Source organism: Branchiostoma floridae, chromosome 8 (genome assembly GCF_000003815.2).
Source record: "Branchiostoma floridae strain S238N-H82 chromosome 8, Bfl_VNyyK, whole genome shotgun sequence".
NCBI lineage: Eukaryota > Metazoa > Chordata > Leptocardii > Amphioxiformes > Branchiostomatidae > Branchiostoma > Branchiostoma floridae.
This window is the reverse complement of record NC_049986.1, coordinates 10331088-10358749: the sequence shown is the minus strand read 5'-3', so window position 1 is coordinate 10358749 and position 27662 is coordinate 10331088. Positions and strand designations below refer to the sequence as shown.

At 40.7% G+C, this 27662-nt stretch overlaps 3 protein-coding genes across 24 annotated transcripts in view; 1 reads left to right on the top strand and 2 right to left on the bottom strand.

The window, feature by feature from the left end:
- Positions 1–73: 73 nt before the first annotated feature.
- Positions 74–9701, bottom strand: LOC118421209. The gene is made up of 3 exons (XM_035828371.1): positions 9696–9701; positions 8467–8573; positions 74–3098 (listed from the first exon to the last, which is right to left on the bottom strand). Exons 1-3 carry the CDS (start codon positions 9699–9701, stop codon positions 74–76), a joined length of 3138 nt encoding a protein of 1045 aa, XP_035684264.1.
- Positions 9702–10336: 635 nt separating this feature from the next.
- LOC118421231 (WD repeat-containing protein 5) lies at positions 10337–19604 on the bottom strand. Of its 2 annotated transcripts, none has more exons than XM_035828424.1 (14): positions 19438–19604; positions 17996–18158; positions 17491–17587; positions 17064–17137; positions 16300–16389; positions 15690–15779; positions 15262–15345; positions 14734–14789; positions 14405–14451; positions 14185–14260; positions 13835–13868; positions 13541–13615; positions 12819–12906; positions 10337–11995 (listed from the first exon to the last, which is right to left on the bottom strand). In XM_035828424.1, the coding sequence occupies exons 2-14, from the start codon at positions 18143–18145 to the stop codon at positions 11895–11897; spliced, it is 1062 nt and encodes a 353-aa protein (XP_035684317.1). In that variant the 5' UTR covers positions 18146–18158; positions 19438–19604; the 3' UTR covers positions 10337–11894. The 2 variants fall into 2 exon arrangements, with proteins under 2 accessions (XP_035684317.1, XP_035684318.1); XM_035828425.1 differs by having other exon boundaries at positions 17996–18164; positions 19438–19588.
- Positions 19605–20125: 521 nt separating this feature from the next.
- The window catches only part of LOC118421230 (bromodomain-containing protein 3-like), a 33378-nt gene continuing 25841 nt past the window's right edge, over positions 20126–27662 (top strand). For 14 of the 21 annotated variants that reach the window (XM_035828417.1, XM_035828413.1, XM_035828416.1 and 11 more), the window contains exon 1: positions 20201–20289. In XM_035828417.1, coding sequence (XP_035684310.1) covers positions 20225–20289 — 65 coding nt within the window. In that variant the 5' untranslated portion in view covers positions 20201–20224. Of the gene's footprint in view, positions 20290–21707; positions 21785–27662 lie in introns of all 21 variants that reach the window. The other 7 variants (XM_035828403.1, XM_035828421.1, XM_035828423.1 and 4 more) reach the window with 2 other exon arrangements.

The window sequence follows — 27662 nt, the reverse complement described above, 5'->3', positions numbered from 1 at the left end:
ACTGATACGCTTCCGGGCGGCGGGACAGCAGGGGGGACGTCTCCCACCTGCTTCCGGCACTGGTGCCTCACTTCTAGGCGGCTTTCTTCCAACACTTGTCCTTCCTTTTGATCCACAGGACAAAGCTGCTTCTTTCTGCCTCTTCAGTCACCTGCCTGACAAACTGAGACTGTATCTTCCCCTGTATCTGTAGATCCCTACACAAGCGTAGGAGGGATGTTCCTGCAAACCCTCTGGTTCCGACCTCGACTGGGTAGACTCTGCTTCTCCACCCTTGTTGTTTACATTGATCAGCTAACTCTTCGTATTTTAGTTTCTTCCTCTCGTAGGCCTCTTGAATATTCTCTTCCCATGGAACGGTAAGTTCTATAATCAGCACAGACTTCTGGTCCTCTGACCACAGAACCAGATCGGGTCTCAACTGTGTGACACAAATTGTACTTGGAAAACGGAGTTGTCTATCAAGATCTACTGCCATTTCCCATTTCCCTCTACTCAGTGGGCCGCCGCCAGTGTTGATGTTGTTGCTGTCTGCTGATTTGGGCTTCTGGCCCTCCCTTACAAACTGGATTGGTTGTGTTCGTGCAGTAGCACCTTTGGCTTTCTTCCTCACCTCCTCCAGCATCACTGCAATTAGCCTGAGCACCTTGTTATGCCTCCATGTGTAACGACCCTGTTGTAAGGCAATTTTGCAGTTAGATAGAATGTGTTTCAGGTCAGCTTGGGCTTGGCCGCACAGTTGACAAGACTCCTCGTTTTTATACCAGCGGGTGAGGTTGTAGGGGCTGGGGAGGACATCATACACTGAGCGGAGGAGGAAACTCAACCTAGCATTCTGCATGCTCCACAGATCGCTCCACGTGAGCCTCCTCTCCACTGCGCCTTCCCAGTTGAGCCAGGCTCCCTGTTGGCTCTGGCCGACTGCTGTTACTCTCCGCCTCTCCTCCTCCATCCTCTTAACCTCTTGGATAACCAACTGTCTCCTTTCACTGGGGTTCGCACTTTTCCACCTTTGGTCTCTCTTGCCCCAGCCAAAACCTGCTCGCCCCACTTGGACTGATCCCACCAGGTCTTTGTGTTGTTGTCTACTGATGGCTTGACTAATGGAGGTACTTGCACTCCATTTCTTTCCAGTGCTAAGGCCTTGGTTTGCTGCTCTCACTGAAGAGTCCTGAGAGCCCTCCAATTCCAACACCAGTCGGACCTTTTCTAACTTGAAGTCTTCTGCAATTGACGAGAAAGGAAGGTTGAGCTTGTTCTTGCCATACAGAGCGACAGATGAGAGACATCTCGGCACACCTAACCACCGTCGGAAGTAGGCGTTGGCCTTTCTGTCGATCTGGTCAACTGTTGACACAGAAATGTTGTACATCTTGAGTGGCCACTTGAGCCTTGGAAACAGCATAAATTGAACACACCACATTTTCAGTCTGCCTGGGAGCTCACTCTTGTCTATCTGTTGGAGACCATTGCAGGCTTGCTCTAATACTTCCTGCCCCCTTCCTTTGTCATTCAGATTACTTGTGTACAGGCGGCCCAGACTTTTGACTGACTCTTCTTGGATGGTAGGAATATGTTGGCCATTGACGGAGAAGGTCCTACCGCTGAGCTTTCCCTTCCTGAGGGATAGGCTTCTTGATTTGGATGGCTTGAACTGCATGCCTGCCCATGCTGTGAGCTCTTCCAGTCTGAGTAAAACCCGGTTGGTACATGGTGCTGTTCGGAGGATGCTCGTAACATCGTCCATGAATGCTCGCAATGGTGGCATCTTCTCTCCTGATGGTGCTCTCACACCCCCCACCACTTGCTTGGCTCCAATCAACAGGATCTCAAACCCCATGGTGAATAGCAGGGGGGATATTGAGCAGCCCATCGCTATTCCCTTTTCCAGTCTCTGCCATTCGGTTGTGAAGTTCCTTGTGCTGATGCTGAGTTTGAAGTCCGCAAAATAGTTGTTAATCATCCCCTTTACTTCCCCTGGAACATGGAAGAAGTTCAAGGCATACTGAATGACCTTATGGGGTAGGGAACCGTAGGCATTGGCAAGATCAAGCCATACAACATGGAGATCTTCCTTCTGTTTCCTGGCGGACTGAATTTGACTCCAAATTGTGTTTGCGTGTTCTATGCATCCTGGAAAACCAGGGATTCCTGCTTTTTGCACTTCTGTATCGATGAGCCTGTTGCTGATCAGGTAGCTTGTGAGTCTTTTAGCCAATACAGTGAAGAACAGTTTGCCTTCCACATTCAGCAATGAAATGTTACGAAACTGGTTGATGGTTGTTGACACCTTTTCCTTGGGTATCAGGACCCCACCTGCTCTTCTCCATGAGACTGGAATACAATGCTTTCTCCATGCCACCCTCATGAGCTTCCATAGAAGGTACAGAGTCTTTGGGCACATTTTGTAAACTCTATAAGGAACTCCATTCGGTCCAGGAGCTGCTGCTGCTCTTGCTCTGCGTACTGCTGCAGACAGCTCACTCCACTTTGGTTGGGATATGTCCATGGGGATTGAAGGCTCAGGCGGCCTGGGTACATATCCGGGAGAGCTCAGTGGCTTACTTCTTTCCGGGTCAGAGTAAGTTTCCCTCAGGTGAGCCTCGAGGTCTTCTTTCTCGACAGACAATGTCCCACCCTTCTTCTCTTCTAACAAGGACCTGGCAAATTTGTAGGGGTGCTTGTAGAACTGCCGTCTTTGTGTCTCTTTTCTCTTACGCTTCCTCCTCAACCTTTCTGCTCTTCTTAAGGACTTTAGTCTGGATCTTACTTCCTCCCATAGCGCATGGAGGCCAACCCTCTCGTCGGGACTTGCCTTCCTCCATAGTTTCCTTAGCTGACGTCTACGCTGGACTAGTCTGGCAATTTCTCTTTCCCTCCTTCCTGTGCTAGCTTGTACATTGGAACCACGCCCCTGGCTCACTAGAGTTCCAAACCTCTCGCTGCAGAAGCTATACACCAAAGTTCCAAAGTGGTTCAACTTCCTTTCTACATCCCCTTTCAGGCTTTGCTCCAGAACGTTGCTAAGATCACTATCTAGCTCTTCCCACACTGCTTTGTTGTTGGCTTTAGGCCACTTGATCTTCTCCTTCTTCTCGCTATAAACTTTATTTTGAAAATGAGAACGCAAGTGGCAAGAAAAACAAGGGTGAACTGTGTTCCTTATGCCAGTGTACAAAATACAATTCTGATCCAGATTGCACAGTGCTAGCGGATTACAATTCCCTACCAAGTGACATTTCAAACGATACCAAGTTTGACCCACCACAATAACTTTGAAGATTTCGGAATCTCAAGCGAATATACGCGCGTAAGGGTACGTTAGCGGTTAGCTAAGCTGAACCTAAATCCGAGAATATCTTGGCAACAAAGTACAATATTCTAATGTGGTTTGCGGATTACAATTGACTACCAAAAGACCTTTCATAAGATACCAAGCTTGACCCACCGCAATAACTTTGAAGATTTCGGAATTTCAAGCATATATACGCGCGTAATGGTACGTTAGCGGTTAGCTAAGCTGAACCTATATCCGAGAATATCTCGGTAACAAAGTACAATATTTCATGCGGTTTGCGGATTACAATTCGCTACCAAGAGACCTTTCAAACGATACCAAGTTTGACCCAGCGGAATAACTTTGAAGATTTCGGAATCTCAAGCGAATATACGCGCGTAAGGGTACGTTAGCGGTTAGCTAAGCTGAACCTATCTCCGAGAATATCTCGGCAACAAAGAACAATATTTTAATGCGGTTTGCGGATTACAATTCCCTACCAAGAGACCTTTCATACGATACCAAGTTTGACCCATCGCAATAACTTTGAAGATTTCGGAATCTCAAGCGTATATACGTGTAAGGGTAGTTAGCGCTTAGCTAAGATGAACCTATATCCGAGAATATCTCGACAACAAAGTACAATATTTTAATGAAGTATGCGGATTACAATTCCCTACCAAGAGACATTTCAAACGATATCAAGTTTGACCCACCGCAATAACTTTGAAGATTTCGGAATCTCAAGCGTATATACGTGTAAGGGTACGTTAGCGCTTAGCTAAGCTGAACCTATATCCGAGAATATCTCGGCAACAAAGTAAAATATCTTAATGCGGTTTGCGGATTACAATTCCCTACCAAGAGACCTTTCAAACGATACCAAGTTTGACCCATCGGAATAACTTTGAAGATTTCGGAATTTTAAGCGTGTATACGTGCGTAGGGGTACGTTAGCGGTTAGCTAAGCTGAACCTATATCCGAGAATATCTCGACAACAAAGTACAATATTTCAAGGCGGTTTGCAGATTACAATTCACTATCAAGGGACCTTTCAAACGATACAAAGTTTGACCCACCGGAATAACTTTGAAGATTTCGGAATCTCAAGCGTATATACGCATAAGGGTACGTAAGCGGTTAGCTTAGTTGAACCTATATCCGAGAATATCTCGGCAACAAAGTACAATATTTTAATGCGGTTTGCGGACACGCACGCACACACACACACACGCACACTCACTCACTCACACACACACACACACACACACACACACACACACACACACACACACACACAAATGCATAGACATAGAAATACACATAATATACTGACGGCTTTAGATAATAGATTACAGTATAGTTAGTTCTACATTTAATTCTGTAATTAAAAATGTTGAAAATTGCATGGTTGTTCTGCGCCCAAACAACCACTTTGAAACATATTCAACCGTGATGTCAATACTCGTAGAATTGTAGAAGTTAATAAGACTGTCATAACTTAGATCCCTTCATTCTGGACGGACGAGCAGCGAGGATTGGTCCACCCTCCTAAAAGTTTGACTGAGATACTTGCGGATGAGCTTGAAAATTTGTGCCGAAAATTATTACTGGTGTAGATATCATCCATACAATGAAATCAACATGGCCTAACGTAAGGAAGCTAACGCATGGAACGCATGTGCTATTATCAATGTTAACGGCCCGTTTAGTGGTAATCGACAAATTGTAACGAGTAATCCACCTACCTCAGACATTAGTGTAGTTCTAGGCGGTCAGCAGTCCCGCACTCTTCCGAAGAATATCCAACGCGGAATCCCCAAACCACCAGAAATATGGCGAAACATGAACAAAGCAACCCAAATCCTTGACAAGCACCTGTGATTGACAATGCGTCTTCCTGCACGTGCAGTTGATAATTCGATTATCAAACTGCAGCCAATCAGCGAATTGGAACGCTCAATGTCTTTGTTATGTCGAATACTGAAACGACCCCATTGGCCACCGATTAGGGTCTTTTCATCTGCCATCCAATTAAATAGCGAGTTTTAGATTATCATTTATTATCTCAATTCAAAGTTGATTGGTTATAAAAAGTCGCGTGATTCTTTCGCATGATATCTTGCATGTGTAGCGCCCCGGATTAAATCTGCATGCCCAGCTTGCTATTATTTATGTTTATTTCTCTTGGCGAATCTGAACTACTTAATGACAACAACAGATAATTCGTCAGATAGCAGAAAATATAATCAGGTAAGTGCAATTTATGTACCATACTGTTTAAGGTTTAACTGACAACAAGATCGAGTGCTGAGGCCCAAAAGTTACACTCTGTGCAACCACAACCTGAGTTTAGAAGTAAGTTGCAACAAGCAAAAAGTGGTTGCAATGTGCAAGTGGTATTTTGTACGCTGTTATGCTATGAAATCTAGGAAACATTGCTGAAATCCTTGATGAGGATTTCCCTTGTACTTCAACTAGAAATAAGTGGATATCTGACTTTCAACAGAGCAGGTTGACCCGCACACCTCAGTTCACAGTTCAAATAAAGTCGTGTCTATTAGGGCTGGGTACCGATACAGAAAATTCAGGTCCAGGTCCGGTTCAGGTCCAAAGGATCAGGTCCAGGTCCGGACCTGAACCTGATGCAGTATGACTCATACCAATGGTCCATTTCACTACAAAGAGATCTGTTTGGTGGAGTATTAGACTTACACTGGTGTTTTAAAATCCTTCAACGCTAACTGCACCTGTACGATTGGCTGTAAAACTTGGTAGAAATTACTATAAACTCTACCCTACTTCACTCTTGTTATTTTCTTCCACCTGCAAGCGCCAAAACGTGTATATGCCTGATAAAATAATCTGTTAATTTTCTAATCGGTCCAACATCCGGTGCACCTAATTTTTTCAGGTCCGGTTTTTCTGGACCGGTCCAATAAGAAAAAACGGTTTTGTACCGGTACGCTGTACCGATACCCAGCCCTAGTGTCTATGTATACACATTGTCATTAGTTATGTCACACCAAATTTATTTGTTGCTTCTCAGATTTTTTTCCGAAAAAAATTTGGACGAACAAAAAATACAATTTTTCAAAAAGTTTGTGAAGATATACAGCTTACTTAACAATAACAGGATTTCGTGGCACCTTTTATGCAACGAATCCCATCCTTTGATTTGTTACTACTGTTCTGAATAAAAGGCATTGTTTTAAGACTAAAATCATGTGTATGTGGACCTGAACGGTAATATTTAGAGCTTTGCAATAGCAAATCCTGTATGATTTTCTTCTCAGGACTGAAAGATGAATACAAATGGACAGGCAAATAATCGAAGCACCAAATTTGGTGTTACAATTTTGTCAATTCAAATATTGTTTAAGATGGCACCGGGATGATAATTAAGAGTCATTGCACGAGAAAACCAGGCAGAGGCCGGAAGATGGGGGTCGGCCAAATCGGTTCATACTTTGTATGTGTGATAGGTATGTGGAACTATTAACAGCCATATGATTAAAACCCTCCAGCTATTTTTCGTTATGGCGTTCTGGGACCCCCCTAAGAGACCCTCGAAAATCCGACAATTTATGGCTCAAAATTACTGAAATTGCGATGGCTATCCTGAGAAATGTACATAAGATACAAATCTAACTTTTATATTTCCATATGGCATGGGTCCTTAAGTTTTACAGACCAAAAGTTGAAGATGATACATTAAAGTTAAGAGGGTGTACTAGGGGGTTACCTGAATCACTGAAAGCAGATTTTTTATCACTGTAAATTTTAGTGATATTCAAGGCCCATTATCTGCTATACGCAGTGGCTCTGGTAAATGGTTTTACTTTTGCTAGAGAGAGGAACATCTACTTATTCAAAAACAATCGTCATCTATTTGGGCCATAACGCGAGCCATGAGAGGGGGGTCTTTATGGGGATTTTTCGAGTTTTGGGCCATAATAAACCGGGTAATTATATTACACTATGGGGGTAAGTCATGGCAAATGTTTGTATAGTTGCTTGTAAACCATGCATAACTGTCAAAAATATTTTGATTGATTGGTTATGTTAATTGGGGCTCCACATGGGGGATATAGGGATACTTGAAACGGAATTTTGCTGATTTTACACATTTAAATTATTGCTTTCTTATGCGATTAAGCCTGTACCTTCCTAAATCACTTCGTACATACGTACTAGTACTTTGTCGTGCCCAAGTGAAAAGGCTCTGCATGGGGGTTACCAGGACTCGAACAATGTGATACCATTTAATAAACAGGGCACATGGATGCATACCTACTTCATAAATGTTGAAACAAGACCACAACAAAAGCAAAAATTAATGCTCTTTAGGGATGGATACATGTGCATTGTACTTTTGTTATCAATTACGGAATACAGCAGAGGTACAGCTATAGACAAAGTGCTGTCCACCAATGGCGTGTTAGTATGCCTGACTTCATCACTCAAAGGTCCTGTTGATTTGTCTATGTGGATGACATGGCCAAATGGCCAAAAAGTTGCATTCATTATGAAATCATGATCAGGTGAGGTATTGTAGTCAGGAAGGATGAACACACGCAGATTATGATATACCAACACATTCTTGATTTTCGTTCCTTCACATCTTCTTGTTTGTTCAATATGTAGCTGCTTTGTTTGATAAACAGTATGGTTTTATTTTTTTCCTAAGTGAAAGTTGCCAATAACTGACGTGCACACGGATGTCATTCAAACCGATTTGGCCTATAGTCAAGCCAAAAGTAAACTCTATGACAAACCATTTACATAAAGAGACAAATGATAAATCATCCGCTCTGCAAAATACAACTACACACAAGAAAGTAATACAAATATATAAAACTGTTGAAATGCATTCTTTAAAAAAAAAGAAAAAGTTTACTTTGGTAAGACTAGTGTTACAATAAAGCACTATCTGATTAAACCTTTAACTTTTTGTAACAAGATTGTTCAAAGCAAGGTCACGAGACTACTTCAAGGCAATGAACTAAGGAGTTGGAAACTGTGTACGGAGATAGCGGTGAACATTTGTTTTGAAGGCTGATAAGTTGTAGACAGGAGAGAAACAAGAGTCGTCAAGTGAGTTCCATAATTTTGCTGTAAACTGTTGCTCCAGGATGGCCAGGAAACCGGTAATTGAACAGTAAAGTGATGTGAGTTTGCTAAGAACCTTGTGTTGCGCTGAAAGGCTTGCACCGGAGGGACAAGTAGCAAGAGATCATTGGAGTAATTCCCATGGAAGTTCCGGTAAAAAGGGACAGGGATGCCATATTTCGCCTGTGGGAGAGAGGGTCAAGCTTAGGTGATAATTGATTACTAATAGCCATACAGATTCTTCTTTGAATGCAGTCTAGAAGTTGCAGACAGTCCTTCGGGGCACCTCCCCATAGATGACAGCAGTATTCCATACAAGGCCGGATAGTGGATTTGTACAGATAGAGTATTATGTCTGGAGTGAGATAATTCCTGTCTCCTCTTCTCTTCTCTAGTGTAACGCCTCCACGTAAATGGCCATCTAATCTGTGCTGAGTCTGTGTTACTGAAAGTCTAGCAAAATATTGTAATCTGTCTGACACACAATGGGCTGGAACAACAGCTTCGCATCAGCTACCTTAACTAACTGGCCACTTCACTATCACCAGCTTTCTGACCAGACATAAGTCGGCCAATCCTAGGCACGTGACTGTATGAGTAGTGCGAATTGATTTTTGTAATTTGTTACTTTTATTCTTTTGTAGCATACTTTTCACCAAAGTGCTTTTATCACTACTCCAACAAAATTCTTTTTGTAAATATGCATTTCGATGGTTTAGCTATTTTCTAATTTCTTTTGAGTTATTAGTATACACGTATTTTGCAGATCGTACAATACACTGTTCCCTTCTAAAGGGGTTCTACATATAAAGGTTTTGTGATAGGTTTTGTTTTTGGTTTGTCCTTATGGTGATGACAGAATAGTCAGGCATACTCACACGCCATTGGTGGACAGCACTTTGTCTATAGAAGTATACCTAAACTGTACCCTATGGTATACCGTAATTGATAACAAAAGTATCCATCCCAAAGTAGCATTAATCTTGATTTATATTTTTCAGCATTTATGAAGTAGGTATGAATCCATGTGCCTTGTTTATTAAATGGTATCACATTTTTGGAGACCTGGTAACCCCCATTTTACTTGGGCACGACAAAGTACGTATGTACGAAGTGATTTAGGAAGGTACAGGCTTAATCGCATAAGAAAGCAATAATTTAAATGTGTAAAATCAGCAAAATTCCATTTCAAGTATCCTTATATCCCCCATGTGGAGCCCCAATTAACATAACCAATCAATCAAAATATTTTTGACAGTTATGCATGGTTTACAAGCAACTATACAAACATTTGCCATGACTTACCCCCATATTGTAATATAATTACCCGATTTATTATGGCCCAAAACTCGAAAAATCCCCATAAAGACCCTCCTCTCATGGCTCGCGTTATGGCCCAAATAGATGACAATTGTTTTTGAATAAGTAGATGTTCCTCTCTCTAGCAAAAGTAAAACCATTTACCAGAGCCACTGCGTATAGCAGATAATGGGCCTTGAATATCACTAAAATTTACAGTAATAAAAAATCTGCTTTCAGTGATTCAGGTAACCCCCTAGTACACCCTCTTAACTTTAATGTATCATCTTCAACTTTTGGTCTGTAAAACTTAAGGACCCATGCTATATGGAAATATAAAAGTTAGATTTGTATCTTATGTACATTTCTCAGGATAGCCATCGCAATTTCAGTAATTTTGAGCCATTAATTGTCGGATTTTCGAGGGTCTCTTAGGGGGGTCCCAGAACGCCATAACGAAAAATAGCTGGAGGGTTTTAAGTATATGGCTGTTAATAGTTCCACATACCTATCACACACACAAAGTATGAACCGATTTGGCCGACCCCCATCTTCCGGCCTCTGCCTGGTTTTGCCTGGTTTTCTCGTGCAATGACTCTTAAGTATATGTATGCACAAGTAATAAAGAAGTTAAACATCAAATGAAATGTCTTTCATATATGTTTATTGCTGTCTCGGAAAGAATAAAATACAATTGGCTTTGTAATTCTCTGTATGCCCTTCTTTTATGGTATGTAGTTTTGTAATACACAGCATTCTAATGGTGTGAATATTACTGTTCATATCACGTCACATTGTACATATTGGTCCACATTGTTGAGTTCTTCTGCATAAAACTAAAGACATTCTACCTTCATGAGCTGAGCTTCACCTGCTTACAGGTGCCACTTAACAACTGAGACATGTACTGCATTCACACATATTCCATCCATCCTTCCATCCATCCACACATTTTTCTTCCAACTTTGGAAAAGACATTCTAACAGCTGCCATATCAAAACACATCCTTTCTCTTCAGTAATTTCGTTTCCCTTAATCAAAATGCCACATGTTTTTTCAAGCAAAACTCACCCTCTAGTGCCAGGTTTTTTGCTAGTGCCTTTCAATCAATGGCCTTGGTGTACCCACATGCGATATGTCGTCCTCAATGCCTTAATCAGATACTCTCCTGTTGTTAGTGCTAAATTTACTGGCCAATCAAGTCACTCTTTACAGTCAAGGGGCAACAGTCACTTTTCCTCCAATGCTAGGAGAGGGAGTATTTGATTGGCTGATGGTTGGCCAGTGAAACGCCAGTGAGAAAAACAATCACGGTCTGGTACACCAGGGTCGTTGCTTCAAATACGCATGCTGGTATGAGAGGATCGCAAAACTAAACCCTGATCCTACATGGAAAACAATTCTTGGGAAGACTAATTCCTAGTGAGAGGAGACAAAATCTTGCTACAACAACACAGTGTGAACATATGCACGCTTTCCATTTTCCATCCCACCTCAGTAAAATATACCAATCTAACTAAACTAAACATCTCTGTTAGCAATTAGCCCAGCAAGACTGTGTGAGCTCCAGCAACAAACAAAGTTGACACTACCCCCTCTACAAATCGTCAATGACCTGAACGTTGGACTAGATACATAAATGCCACCTTGTTAATGTTAGCATCCACAAAACTTTCGGGCATCAGATTCTCAATTTGTAGATTTGAAATTCTACTACAGTGATTATAACATCTGTACAGAAACTTTTTTGTGAGTATCAATAGTACTAGTACTTGTGTTGACAAATTTTGGAGGGTAAACTGTCTTAGCAATATCAACATATTCTTAAATCTTTCACCCTACATTCTCCTTAATAAGACAGTATCAACATCGGCTCAAGACAGAGGAACAGAAAGAAGATATCTTTAAGAAAGTTTTGGCTAGAAAGTCAGTGTATCTCTGTTAATCTTGTATTGTTGTGCACAACATGCATGTAAAGAAAATGTAACTTTTGTGGAGTCTAGTGCAACTGGACAAACTGAGCCCAGTACTATAAAGCAGGCTCTGCCCCTGAGGCATCGCCAAAAAGAAGTACATGTATTGGGATGGGAAGAAATGCTTTGCAACGACACAGGTGCTAGCTGTCCTACAGACATGTAGTATAAAAAGAGTGTGACTAGAGTTATATGTACAGGAGGTTCTACATGTATAGAGTCACGGGGGCCATCATACGTCACTCCTCCATAGTTTGATCGTCTTGTCGTTTTCCAGCGCCGCTGACGCTATGATGTTCTCTGTCGGGTGGCACGCGGTACACAACACCACGTCTGGAACATGACAATAAAAACAGAAACACGTGTAATAAACAGTAACATTTACCAGGAAATTAAAAACTATTCCCTCCCTACCTTTTCAGTGGTCACTGGAGACATTAAGCCAATCAAAAACTTGTTTTCATGATCAATAAACTACAATCAAACAAGACAAACTCATGAATTTGTGAGATCTAAAAATCTTGTTTCCTACGTTGTGCATGGAAACTGTAGGGAATCTATGAATAGTCATATTGTTCATAGTCCTTGTCAGGTCATGGGTTCATTTACACCTTAGTGAAGTAAAGTGCGTTTTTCAATAGAACAAGACCAGTGGCATATCAACGGATTTAAACCAAGGACCTCTTGGGTTATGGGCCAAATACCTTGCTGTTGTCACAGAACCCCAGTATAATGCACTTTAGCAGATGCACGTCATAGGACCTACACATGTACAATCCTATGTCCTCACCCAGGGCAATTGCTGTCGTATTGAGGTCATCTAAGTTAGCACCAAATGGCCGGCCGTCCCGTCCGTATCCATTTTTGATTATACTGCTGCTGGGATCCCTGTCACGGGTAGGCAGCAGTCGGAATAGTCTTCACACGGTGCTTCCATGCGGTTGATCCGTCCAGTGAGTCCAACTCTGGGCTTCAACTTCATGGTTTGCCTCGATGGCCGGACCCTACCTTCTGCACCCGCAAGTTAGCCAAGCCCGCGTCGGCGGCAGCTACTCCAGACCCTTGCGATTTAGCCTATTGTAAGATCCTCGCAATTTCAGCCCCTGGCTGCGAAGAGAGAGTAGTCAGTTCACCCAATAACAACATGACACCTTACCTGTGTGACCTTGTAGTTTCTGCACCACTTCCTTTGTCTGCAGATTCCAGATGAATACCATATTGTCTTCAGAACCCGACACTATCCACTGTAACAACATACAACATTCAACATTTCAGACATTGGATAATATTATCAGGTTGGAAAATCACTGTATAACAAGGTTCTCTATAGCCTGGATACCATACCCCAACCTCAGATTTCGTGTTGGGGTCTGCCAGGATGGCTGTAGAAAGGTTCTCGAGGGCCCTTGATCAGAGGGAGGAGAACCTAGGATTGATGACCACTCACACCACAGGTAGCCAGCTACAACACACCACAGTTGGTCAGCAGGCTATCACAGTAGCGAATCAGGTACTTAGTGGTCACTGTTATGGATTCAAAAAATACAGTTGGGGGTCTTTAACCAATCATGGTAGGGTGTAATTACCTCCTGCTGATCCTGCTACTGTTCTATTGGTGGAGTTTTTTGCCCACTAGAAGGGGCAAAATTGAGAAGAGTTCCTATGTCATCCTGTCAGACCCCTGCACGATAGATACTTGAGATCGGGCTGGGGTTTGGTAACCAGGCTAGGTTCTCTATCAAAGAAATGACCATCATATTTGAGTTCTCATCATACCATAATTGATGATGATGAAAAAATAGGCAACAGGTCAAACAAATCAAAATTATGTAGCCTTATTAGTAGATATTATTAATGATAACAATTAAAATGCCCCACCTTTCCTCCTGTCACTGAAAAGTTGGCGAAGATGCAGTATTTTTCATTCTTATGGCCTGTGTATGTCTTCAAACACTGGGAGAGTAAGGAAAGGACACAGGTCAACATGGGAACTACATACAGTCAACAATGAGTTGTTCTTTTTCAAAATCTAAAACAATAGACAAGACTACTACAGTTTACAAAAAAACCACTAGGGCGCCCAAACCTACACATCTTGTACTCTCTGCCCCAAAAGCTCTACCCCAAAAACCATAGCATGTCCAGAACTTGAGATATTTCATTATGACTTACCTTTCCTTTACTGTAGTCCCACAACTTCAGTGTGCTACAGGGGAATAGAAGAATAATATAACAGCTAAGTTACATAACATCCAATAATCTGACATGCAAAAGTTCCTGCAGTTCCAAAACAAATAGATAGGGGGCCCAAGTGATCTATAGCCCTCTATAGCTAACTGTTACCCTGATCATAAACACAGCACATTTAGAACAGAAGCCAAAAATAGGTTCAACTGTTGCATTTGTGTATTCCTTGGACTTTCTTGCTTTCAAACTGGTATCATAGTACAAGCTCCACCCCTGAGGTGTAGCCAAAAATAAAAAGATTTGTCTAGCGTATGTGAACATGGATGAAAACTCACTTGTCCAACGTTGCTGCTAGGATGTACTTTCCGTTGGGAGAGAACTTCACAAACGAGACTGGTGGGTTGTCGTCATCTGAAATCAACAAAGTTCAGCATCAATAGTCCTTCTCTTCAAGAAAGAGGCACCAAAGTCTGGAGTTGCCTTGTTTAAACTTAGAGATAAAATTCCAGCCTTAGTTTACACAGGAAACAATGCTTAAGGATATGTTCTCCTTACCTATCAAGGTTTTGAGGCATTGTCCTGATGCGGTGTCCCAAATCCGACTGGAGAAACAAAATAAAATTAAACTATATTGAGACAATCCTTACAAGCGTTAAAGAAACAGAAACTGGATGTTACAGTTATTTGCAAGCTATCATTGGTGGAGCTGTTAATCATGATGGACATACAGCCACCTTATCATTGGTCAACGCACTAATTGCCAAGCTTTTATTGGTGCAGCTGCTAATTAATAAATTATGATGGTCACGATAAGTCTATTGAATGTGAAGATGATGGACAGTCAGGATTGGTCTATTGAAATAGAACTTGTGATTAAAACTTACCAAAGCCCATCGTAGCTACTGGACACAATAAGCGAACCATCTCTGTTGAAATGCACCTGTTCAAAAAAATGAAAAACTATCATTGGTACAAAAATATTGAAGTAGATGCAGGGCCTGAAATACTTTTTCCTGCATACCTGCACTGGTTCAGGTAACATTGAAAATTACCTGCACAAGACAAATTTTACCTGCACCACTCTGAATTTAGGCAGTTTGGATCATACAAAAATTGTTCAGGAACCATTGCTACTTTTATCTTATATACTTAAAAGGTGGTAACTTTCAATGCAGCTAATAACAATCCACATACACCTACATAAAACCCAGTACATGTACCAGTGCAGGTTAGGTGCAGGTACACACCAGAAATACCCGCACAGCTACAATTTTACCTAAACTAACCTCCATATGCAGGTGGTATTTTGAGCCCTGACATGTAAAAAACAACAAGACAAATCAATTTCAGTATCTTAATCTAATCCACATAAATATTCTAGATGTGTATGTGTTATACAGATAGAGACTTACAGCAGACACAGGATCAGAGTGTGCAGGCAGGGTCTTCAAACATTTCCCAGTCTTCACATCCCAGATTCGCACACTCTCATCAAACTGGGGGAAAACAGATCAAATACAACATTCATTATAAATCTGCTATTGTTATTGCTGTCATCAAAAAGTGCAGGATCAGAATTCATTGTAGTAAATAGGTAAACTGGTGTACCTAATCTTTAGAATTTTAGTGCACAGGGAAAATTTTCAATAAAAGATAAAACCAAAGTTTACTGATGTCTCTTCATAGCTTGAATTTGATATGATTTTTTCTAAACTTTTTTCAAAATCTAAAAGGTGCTTTAAGTTGTTGCCAAAGTTGGGGTGCATACTGTACAGAAATGCTCTTAGTGTTTTTTTTTGTTTGTTTGGGGTCTGAACAGTCGCAAGTGGTGACAACTTACCGATCCTGACACAATCAGGTTGGACTGGGGGTTAAAGTTACAGCAGAACACATAATTGCTGTGGCCCTTTAACGTCTTCAGGCACTTGCCCTGCAAGAAAAAAATAAATGTTCCATTAAAAACGGATGACTATCTTTATCATTGATCAGCATTTTTATCATACAGTAAGTTGAACTGTTTATTTGCAAACTGTCAAACCGCATTTAGGCTTTAAACGCTGGTTTCATACGTCCGAAAATAGTTCCATCGCATTGGTAGGTTATTGGATAGTAGAGTTTTCTTTTAAGTTTTACATAACCAGATAATCTGCAGACATTCTGATGCTTGTCTAACTTAGCCCCGTTTGGGATTTGTGTTCTCACTGCAAAAGCGCCATATACATTGGCTACACAATATAGTAGTGAGAAGCAGAACTCTGAGGAACATATCTGACAGGCATTAAAACGTCAGCAGGTAAGATTGTGTAAAAGAAAACTGTACTTGTCTTTCTTGTGCTGAACAGTTTTTGTATGGGTTTAAGCTGCGTAAGACCTGACTGTAACTGTAAGGTTTGATCCATCCCTACCGAGGTGCACTCATTTTGTTTCCTGGACATTGAGATGTGACTTACCGAGTTAAGGTCCCAAATCTTGAGGGTTTTGTCGTCAGAGGCTGAGACGAGAAGGTGGGAGTCACTGGACCATGCCACGTCTGAAATACCCTGTTTGGAGGGAGAGACAGAAACAAGTCAACACCAGTCAACGCTAGTGCATTTTAGCGTAGTGGGCCACTATGCTAAAATTTGTGACCACTACGCTAAAATAAGGGCCACTACGCTCATTTTTAACTAGTATAGTGGTGCTTTGCTATCATTTGCTTGTTTAACAATGTCTAATCAATATCTTAACGATATTGAAATATGAAAAACGATGATATGGCATTCAAAACTGACTGTGATGTTAACAGAGTACCAAGTTTTAACTCAGCATTATCAAAATCTCACCATGGAGGGGCCAAGACCCCCCTTCCACACCAATCTTCTGATTGGTCACTTCGCTACCACGCCATTCCCACTACGCTAAAATGAAATCCTGGCTAGAACCCTGAACACACATACTCCATATGCTATAGACTACTGATATAGATTCACAGTATTCAAGTGGGGATTTGATTTTGAGGTCAGGAGAAAATTGGTGAACATTTATGCATATACAGTATTGAGGTGAGGCTATGGAACCGGTGAGGTGAGGTGAGAGTATTCACTGACGACATCATATGGGGAGTGAACTGGAGATAGACATAGAAGAGGATGGATATAACACTTCTAGAATGCCCCCTGCTATGATCTTTGTGGTAAGACGTAAGAAGTAAGATACTGAGAGAAACTCTACTCACCAGTTTATGCCCAGAGATGGTTTTCTCGAATTTGCCGTCATACGCACCCCAGATTTTGATCAGCTTGTCCGCCGCTGGAACAGGAAATAACACATAGAAGATCAAAATGAAAACAATGATTCTTTTAAAGGTAAAGGTAGTCCCAATAGCCTTATTGAGGCCGTAGATGCAACTTGTGTTTCTATCCACTTTGTCTTGGGCACGGTATTGGAAAGCAGAGCCTATTTCTCTCCCACCACCTTTTACCTACCCAACCAAACTCATGTACCAATTTTCACAGCTGGGAAGTTGAAAGTTTGTGCATTTCCCATTGACACAGTTTCTAACTAGGAATTACAAGAATCAGGCTCTGTGTCTGCTCGCCTATACACTCAGCTATCAAAACTACCACTATGAGATGATGACTGATATCGTTGTCACTACTTACATGAACTTGCTAGCCACTCTCCGTTTGGGCTGAACTTGACAGAGGAGACTGCTTTAGTGTGGCCGGCCAATGTGAACTTCAGGGTGTAGTTAGGTTTCTGAGGAAAGATTCAAATTATACGGTAAGCATCAAGTATGTTAGAAAAGAGCCTTTGTGATTTGAATAGTACCCCAACTCATGTTCAGATTCAGGTCTTGGTTCAGGTCGTAAGTTTCAGGTCTGGACTTTTAAGTGCAGACCTGAATCCTTGACATATGTGTGATACTTTTCTCGGTTACATATAAAATTTCATGTTGGCATAAATGTTACAAATAATTTGAAATATATGCATGCAAAATAATAAACAGTCAGTGAACACATAATGGACACAAAAATTTTATGATATTTGGAAAGTTTTAGACGGTTCAGATCAAAAAGCAAAATATATGTGCGAGATACATCTTTTCCAGAAATAAATATCAATGTTATGCTTGGATACCTGAAATGACTTTGACGGACAACTCACCAATGGTTGAGGTTTAGGCTGTGTGTTTTGTGTAGATGTAGTGGTTGTAGTAGCGGTTGTAGCGGGGGTGGGCTGGGAGGCTGTAGTCGTGGGCGCGGCGGGTTTGGGCGCCACCGGGGCTTCTTCTGGTTCCTTCTTCTCAGCTGACATCCTTATTTCAGTTCTTTAAGGTGTAGAAATACTTAGATTATCAATAAGCATAATCAAACACACTTATCGTTGATACCATAATCGGTATTTCTTAACAGCTGGGCTCAATTTACCACCTGCATATGCAGGTTAGTGCAGGTAAAATTGGAGCTGTGCAGGTATGTCTACCTTCACCTAACCTGTACTGGGCCAAGTAGCGGTTTTTATACAAAAATGTCATAAGATGTATGTGTATAACGGTATATGCAAAGAGGTTATATCACATGTGATATAACCTCCTTGGTATATGGAAATTGCTATCAGCTGCATTGACTGTTACCACCTATAAACTATAAAAGAAAAAATAGCAATGGTTCCTGAACAATTTTAGTATGGTCCATACTTCCTAAATTCATAGTGGTGCAGGTAAAATTTGTCTAGTGCAAGTGATTTTCAATGTTACCTGCACCAGTGCAGGTAACGTTATGCAGAAAAAAGTATTTTGAGCCCTGTTAACAGAAAAGCTGTTGCTCTTGGGTAGTATACAAGGCGAGGCCTTATTGCACTACTATAAGAAAATGAAAAAGTGTCAAGCTCTGTCCTTAGTTAGTATGATGATGTTAATATACATTACAGTGACCATAACTAGTGGGTGTGGTCATAACTCTGATAGTGATAAGACATAATACATGGATTAGGCTGAAATTTATCATTCAAACAGTGAAAACTAATTTGAACCAAATCTAATTTCACCAATATCATACAAATATAATCACTACACTTTGATGGCCTCATGACAACATTCAAGTTTATCATGTAAAGTGTAATATAACTTTAAACTTACTTAATGTTCAAATATTTTTGCTTTGTACACCTAGCAATACAACAGAACACCTTGTCAGTAATTTCATATGCAAATATATGTAACTTACATGTAAAGCTGTGTATACATATCAAACTATGTATGATAGTGATTCTCCATAGACATTTTTCCCAAGGGGGAGGGGGGCAACCAACCATATAAATATATATCACAAAGCTTTGTACGAATTATGACCTACAACCGAATAAACATGATGCCTACGAAATCAACATCTTTCTTCGTCATAAAATTGAGTACTGAGAATAATTATCTAAATCCTTGCAAGTTGTGGCTTTTTCGATCATGTCTTTATCTTGATAATCATACTTTCCTGGACACAGTATCAAGGTATCAAGGTATCAAACGATGGCATGTGCTCTCTTGTAGGGATGTCAAGTGCCACGTGCTCTATGATCGCAACTATAGAACATTTGATAAAGATAGACAATACCTGCCGAGTCAGCAGTGCCCCAGGGTGTGCAAACTGTTTAGGACGGAGGTCTCTGGCTTCTAGAAATCCGTGGAAAATCCGCGAGAAAGCCACGAGTTCGATTCCTGGGTTGGCACACCACAAAGCAACGTAAACATGCCGGGTAATGGCGGGAAGTGTGCGCTAGTGCGCATGTGTGATAAGATGATTGACATGCGCGGATGGCGACGGTTAGAACCCCCGTGTGTGTTCCGGGAAGGGTGTGGGCTGTTTACACCTCCATTCCCGCTCTTCTACCAGCTTTCCTGGAAGTCTACCCCGCAGATCGACTCAATCCGGATTCAAACCGGACAAATTCGGAACGATTTAACAGCAACGGTTAGAAAAGAAGTTGAAATTTCCCGAAAATTCCCGGACGGGATTCTCACGTGACCGCGGATCGACCAATGGGATGGCGGGGTTGTGACGCCGTCGTGGGCAGACTACGTGTGATGTTGTGGCGTTGTTTCATTTTTCAGGTCGGCGGCGTCGCCGGAAAGTCGACTTTCAGTTGTGTTCCGTTCATGAGGATACCGCAAGATTGTTACAGCGTGTAAAAAGACACCATCTAGACTATCTAAGAGGAGAAATTTGACAGAATTAGAAGATTTTTGTGGAAAAATTTGTCGCCAGACGATCATGTGATCGCTTTTGACCAATAGGAGGTAGCCCTGTGGTCTGTGTAGTATAAATAGGGTGTTGTTGTGCTGGGTCGCCATTACGGACTGTGGAGCTGCCTGCCGTGTCTCTTTGCAATCCAGCCTGCGGAATGGACGGCAAGAGCCATCCGGCTTGGCAGAACTTTCAGCAGCCAGCACACAACATCCAGTCAGGGTACAGACTCTAAATTTTCCACGTTCCATCTAGTTTAAGACGTGTAACAGTGTAGAAATGGGGCAACGACCTTGCGAGGTTGGGGATCTAGAGGCGCCATTTTTCGCTGTAAGGCTTTGTGGGTTCATTAAAATTGCAACCTGTAAAAACGTGAAATTCGTCGTTAATTGAGTCAGTTTTGCACCCAAATTTGCGAGTAGAGTGTGAAGGTCAATTTCAGGACTTTACAGGTGGTAGAATTGACCGCATTTGACCCCTAGAAGTCCGGAAAAAGAACGGTTTTCAGACGAGGTGTATTGACAAGCAGACTGGTTTCAGCCCTTGCTGGAAGTTACATCATTTGAATGGCATTTTAGGGTGTATGCGTCGTCTGCTTTGATTTTAGCAAAGTGTAACGATCTATTTTGATTCCGTATTATGTTGCATGTACATTTGTGGTCTCTTAGCTTCAACCACTGCAGTATTATTGTCGAATGATTGCAATGATTTTTTATGTGTGTCGAACGATTAACTGTTGGTGAGGCCTTAGGCGGGGTTTTCCCTTTGTTGAAAACGTGTGGCGAAAATCTCGCTCGTTGTATCGCAGAAAATGAAAATATGGTTTTACCTTCGTTGTACCTGTGTATGTTGTATTTTCTTTGTTTATGATCTTCCAACCTATAATATATGCTAACGTATGACCTTCGTGATTCTTGTTAGCGTGCTCATTCAAGAACATGTGCATGTGTTATGGTTCCCCCATTCACCCCCCCCCCCCCCATCTTACCCTGTACATGTATGCGAGAGAACTAGTAGTGTTCATGCATTTTGATTATTTACGTGGTGTCAAGTTTCAAAGAATTTCATGGAAGCAAAATGTCAGAAGCCACCAAACATATATAATAAAAATAAAATTTTTACACTTATTTTGAGAAATCTGTAAATGGGAACCGGTTAGGAATGACATACCATATCATGAGTGTAGCGATTCTTAGACTCTTTCAACACTGAATTAAAAATGGAAATAAGTGAAGAATCAATTGGATGATGGTCTGTTTTGTTTTGTTCTTTATTTCTGTGTCTACAATTAGTACAAATAGAGGAAGTTGCAACACAAGTTCTTTTCCTGTAATTCTTGAGTCGAGGTCATGTGATGACCCTGTATATGAGTCAAGGCTTTCAAAGTGTGCATGGTACTTAGTAATTGTTGTTGTTTACAAAACCTTCAATTATCATCAGAGCAAGATTGGAACTAACTAGTCCAGGCTCTAATTTGACATTTCCTGGCCAAAAGATGACCGAAAATGAAACAAGTGACCAGATAGGTGATAAGATTAGAAGACAGGTGCATGTATGCATGCTCAACAACCACACACCTGGACGCGATATATCACGCCACCTGAAATTGAGCCAGTGTAATTCCCTCCCCCCTTTTGTAGTGTTCAGATGAACATCGAAACGTTGTGAGAAGCTGTCACAAAGAAGACCCCAGCAGATTCAGGGTTGGACTATAAAGGTAATTATCTTTCCCTACTAGATATCTCTTCATCATCATGTGACTGTCAATTGATGTGTATGGTACGTGTATGCCCATGTGACAATTTTTGTGAATATGTTGTCTCCTTGGAATATGTTGGAGAAAGATCACAAAGATATTTGTATGGAAGAAAACATTTGACGTATGATAGACAATCATACTCAAATAGGTCTGATGACGCATGGTCACATGGCTTGGATTAAACAAGCAGCAGTGTTATCATTGTAAAGAATTGTGAAGATACTACAGTGTTGAAAGAATCACTATCCAATGACAAAACAAATCCCTTAGGGTTTGCACAGTTAATGTGATGCATGTACAATGACATAATTAGGATGTCACCCTAGTTATCTTATCCAAATGTCATGCTTAATAAAGATTGGTGTCAACCAAATAATAAGATGTACTGAAGATTAAACTTTGTTGTTTTTTGTCTAAGTTATAGCGTATATTCTAAGACTGGAAAATTAGATCAAGAAGACCTGTTAGAAAATCTGGTCAGTTTTGGGTTTAGAAATATACTTCAGGCACAGCATTGTTTCCAATATAGCCTCTTGTTAGTCAGCATGAGTATGGAGGAATGGCATGTCATTTATTTCTATCATATGCTTCGTTTCCTGTTAGATCTCCTGTAATGGCTTTTTGATCTATAGCCATTCAGCCTTACACTTGATCTAGGGATGCTATTGGGTAGAAAATGGGCATGTCTGGATTGCTAGCAGGTGGTTCAAGATTGAAGCCTTATTTTCCGGAAAAATAGTACAGGGATTTGGATCCTTTCTTCTATATGGACTGATGCTGGTAACGTTTTCAATTGCAGAATCTCACTATACCCCAAAACATTATGTATGTTCCAAAGGTTCTACATGAGGAATATCACAATAGCTTCTGCTTTGAAGGATTGCTACTGTTTAAATTTGAAGCCACCAATGCTTGTAATAGTTGTATGTCATCTTACTAGCACTGCAAGTTGCTTTTGCCATGGGCCAGTGCAGCCAGGTAGATGTCTTTCTCGGAATTACCTACGTAGTCGCTTTTTTCAAGCCATGTACTGTTACAGGTTTTACCCATCTTGAATAGAATCGGTACTGGGAGAAAATATTGTTGATCATCTTGTAAATTTGTCCTCTTTTAAGGTAGTTGTTGTGATGACCCCTGGTTTGCAAGTTCTATGATTTTTTTCTAATTGGTCTCTCTAAAAAGTCCATTTGCCCAATTGCCTGGGTTCAATTTTTTGGGGGTATGGTCGTGTTACATGCTTTTGAATGCTTTTTTTTTGCTGGACAATGAACCATTCTGCAAGTAAAATGGCACAGAAATATTTCATTCAAATTTCGATTTAGTGTAAAGTTGACTTGGGCCAGTAGATTTTTAGATGGCAAGTGAATTATAAAACTTGTCCAACCCTGGTGTCCTAAGACTGAAACATGCTTGTACTTTCAAGACACTGACAAGCTTTTCATTTCTCTCAGAAAGCTTCACCCTTAGGCAAAATATTGCATGGTCATATGATTCCAATATTGCTTGCTGCCAATTTTGCCCAAGGATAATATTGCATTTTTCACCTGTGTTGTGGACCTACAGCAGAGGTTCTTTGGTTACCCATCTCATTAGTTGAGTCCCTGGTGGTATTGATCCATGTAGGATGTAGACTGGCTACAGTAACTGTCCTAAGGGTGTGCGGCTGGTTCCCCAGAACTAGAGGTTTTAAGGCCAACTCAATTAGACGGATCTTTCTCAAGGGGATCAAATAAGAGGAACTTCTACAATCTTAAGTGACACACAGGTGCAAATTGATAACAAAAAGTTGTGCCAGTGTCTGATACACTTATTGGGTTAGTTTTGTCTTTTGCACACAAGCTACATGTACCTACTGAATTTTGAAATACTTGTGGAGGCATTTTTATTCTCTCTCGCCACAGGAAATCATGATTCATTTAATGTGATTCTGTGTGATTTATTTTGAATGTCAAGTGGTCTAAAGGTTGTGTAGAATACAATTCTTGACCCCAAAAAGCTTTTGTGAGCTGACCTCCATGTCCTCATATGTAATGAGTGGTCTTTTTCTAGAAACAAGTACAAGGATTCACCATTGAGGAAGATGTCTTTCATGTCCTATTCTGTGATGGCATGAGTATTAGCCTTGTTGGGCCTCGGACAGTTGCTAGAAGTATGATTCCTATAGCCATCCTTGGTCCCTGTAATTGTCCTTCAGGGTAACACGCCATCTTTCCAGGCCAATGGTGCAGCAGCATTACATTACAACTAAACGACCTGTCGTTCCTAACATCAGGCTAGTATGGGCACATCCTCAAGAGAGTCAGGTGCATGGTCTGTTGTTGACATTTCGTTATCATTGCTAACAGTAAGCAAATACCAAACTGTACGCTGTACTCGGCTAATCAAGAAGATGAAGTCATTTGTCTTAGGGTCAAACGGCCCACAATATGGTTGCTTGACATGTAAGGTTTTCTGCAAAAGTATTTTTCTAACTATGATTCAATCCCTCAATTGTTACTGTGATAGTATCAGTCAACCTTTGCCATAATTAATGTTATTCGTGTATGGACAAGCAAACACTGGAGAAAAAGTTGTCCCTGATATGCGTTGTGCCCTTGGGAAAGGCACTTTACACAGCTTTCCTCACTTGACTCAGTTGAAATTGAGACCCTAACTTCCGGTAGGGATGTCTTTCTGATAGGGCATTGTTCCTGTGTTTGAGGAGAGCCACACCTCTAACATGAGAAAGAGCCCACCACACTTACCGAAAAAATGTCCTGGGTGTGGGTGGATCAGATCAATCCGGAGACGAAGGTTGTACTGTCCAGTACAAACCTGGTGTGTAACACCACGAGGCAGTTTGCTGGGTATACCAGGCTTAGGGGTGGGTATACAAAACTGGGTTTTCTTATTGTGCCGGTCCGGAAAAAATGGACCTGAAAAAAATCAGTGCACCGGATGTTGGATCTAATGCAAAATAAACGAATTATATAATCAGAAATTCACGCGTTTTGGGGCTTACTGGTAGACGAAAATAACAAGAGTTTATAGTTATTTCTACAAAGTTTTCCAGTCAATCGTACAGAGGCAGTTAGTCTTAGGATTTAAGAACACTAGTGGGAGTCAAATACTCCACAAAACATATTATTTGTAGCAAAATGTACCATTGTTTTGAGTATTGTCCAGTCACATTCTCTCACATACTGAATCAGGTCTGGACCTGGACCTGAATTTTCTGTACTGGTGCCCACCCCTAACCAGGCTAATAAACAAAAGCAGTGGAGTCTACCAGCACCAACCAAACAGTACCCATTATAAGCACTAATTATAAGTGTATAATTGTCACAACTACTATGGAAAGTTTGACAACGTTTTATAATTATAGTTGCAGCAATGTTAAAAAAAGAGATAATATCGACCTTTTAACTGCTTGTTAAGAGAACACCAACGATTTTGAAGTGATTTGTTCTTGATCAAATATTCTATCCACAAAATCAGGATAATCAAATGTTTGACTCAATGGAAGGTTTTATGACTGACAGGTCAAATTATTGCTACTTACTTTCCATGCATACACATCATAAACTGTATGGGTGCTTAGTCACCTAGCTGCTATATATGTACATTGTAATTATTTCATACCACAATGCCATTGGAATTTTATGATTTTGTTGGCCTGAAAGAAATAATGTCGAGTACATTATAGTAGAGTGCATACTGGCAATTCTTACAAAACTTAGAGAAAACAAGAACAAGATAAACCATTGTAACTTCAACATTCATTGTATTTGCTAATGTAGGTCAAATGCATACATGCTTTCAAGTACATCCAGTTTAACAATTACAAATATTTATGGTCAGGCAGGTCAGCAATTCTTTTCTAAAATCATTCAAATGGCTTTAGCTTTTTTAAACTATACAACTTGTCAGGTCAACATTTGATTTTTCTTGGCTCCTTTATCAACTTATCCATGCATGTATTTAAAGTTGGTGACTTTGAAATAACCGATTGGTCAAAAACTCATGGAAGGATTTGTCAGTAAGATTTCCCTATTGGGAACCAGATCAAATGATTATTGAATCCAAAGGTGATAACAAAAAGACTGATGATCTGATAGTGTATTATTACAATATGAATGCAATTAATAACTTGCACTTAATTGTCAAAACAACTGTCAAAACAGACTGCTCTCAAACAATTTTCTGTTATTGTCACCCAGGCAATATAATCACCGGATGAGCTAGGTAGGAAATCCTCATAAATTTGCATTGTCATTCAAATAGCTGGTTTCCAGTCTTGGCAACGTTTTTTTTGCCGCAACCTGTTTTTAAACCCATCCTGCAAAGATACCACACCCTTTTGTCAGACGATTTTGTCCCATCGGTATTTGATTTAGAGTACATGTACACGTATACCATGCAGGACAGGTATGTTAAAGTCTTGTCTGGTTTGTTGCAACATTTGCAATATGGTCACATGGACAATTTTGATCAATACAACTTTTGGTACACGTATGTTCTCAGCTATGAAGTCATGGAGTAGATGGCAGCATAAACACAAATGTCTCTTGTATCAGTTATCTTAGTGGTCTTTGCTGTTAGAGTCCACAGTGGAAAAAAAGTCATGAATTTGAGCAAGTAAAAAAATGATAGATCTATTAGATGTGTGCAGAGTTCTATTAAAGATGTCCCTCTAAGTTTGTACCAAGCTTTTTTTTTTCAGGTTTGCAAGAAAATCATTCTCTTGAAAGTAAAGGCCGTCAAAAAATGACTGTGCCCCAGTTAAATGCCTTTGTGATAAATGGCCATGGCCACTACTGTATTTAATGATATTAGATGGCCCTTGGTATTTTAGATGTTTTCATGTTAAAACAGGGCATTCTAAGGCTTCTTGAAGGGTAGGTCACAGTTGAAGATAATGGATGGCTACATCTGACCTAGTAGCATCCCTGTCAATCATGAATTTATGCTTGTCAGAGGATCTGCTCTCCAGGGTAGGGGCGTGCATGGTCAGGACATGGGGACATAGTTCCTCTGTAATTCAAGTAGTCAAGATTCAGTATATCATATAGGTCATCGTCATATCTTGTCACTTTACCACTGGATCCATCTTAGGGCAGCATTGTTGGCCTCTCAGAAATCGCTATATGATATAGGTAATATTTCTTCATTGTGGGCAACACACAACTGTTCTCCACTAAGGCTAAATGAATATTTTGAGTCACATGTATCTTTATGCTTGCCAATTTGACATGTTGGCCAATATGTTGTCAGAGGCCTATGGAAAAGTTTTTCTCAATTAAACACTTTCAACATGAAGTACATGAGCATGTTTTTATCAAGGTTTTAAAAGTGCCCCATAGGACAGTTGTAATTTGCCAGATACTGATATTGATGTAAATGATGTCATCAGGCAGCTGGTTTCAGCTGGATCTTGGATGTGTCTGGCACAGACATTGACAATTTGCCTTACACAGAGTATTATAGCCTGTTATGCTGTAACAGAAGCACAATTGTGCTTTGATTATGGCTCGAATGAGGTCATAAACGTCTTAAAATGTTTCGACTCAGCTTAAAGTTAAAGTTGACATTGATATAAGTCAAATCATAAGCAACAACATTGTGGAACAACTAATTTGAAAGGACAAAAAGTCCCATACTCCCCATAGAGTTAACCTGGCATACTGGCTTAATTCACATGAATCGTTAAAAGAATTGCACTAAGTACAGACTGTTATGAAAAAAAAGAAGACTTGCCTATCATGTGTTGTATCGAGTATCTCTGGTGATGATCTATCATTATCTTGCTTGACATCAGACTTTAGCCAGGCATGTGTCAAGGCAAATGAGTGACAAG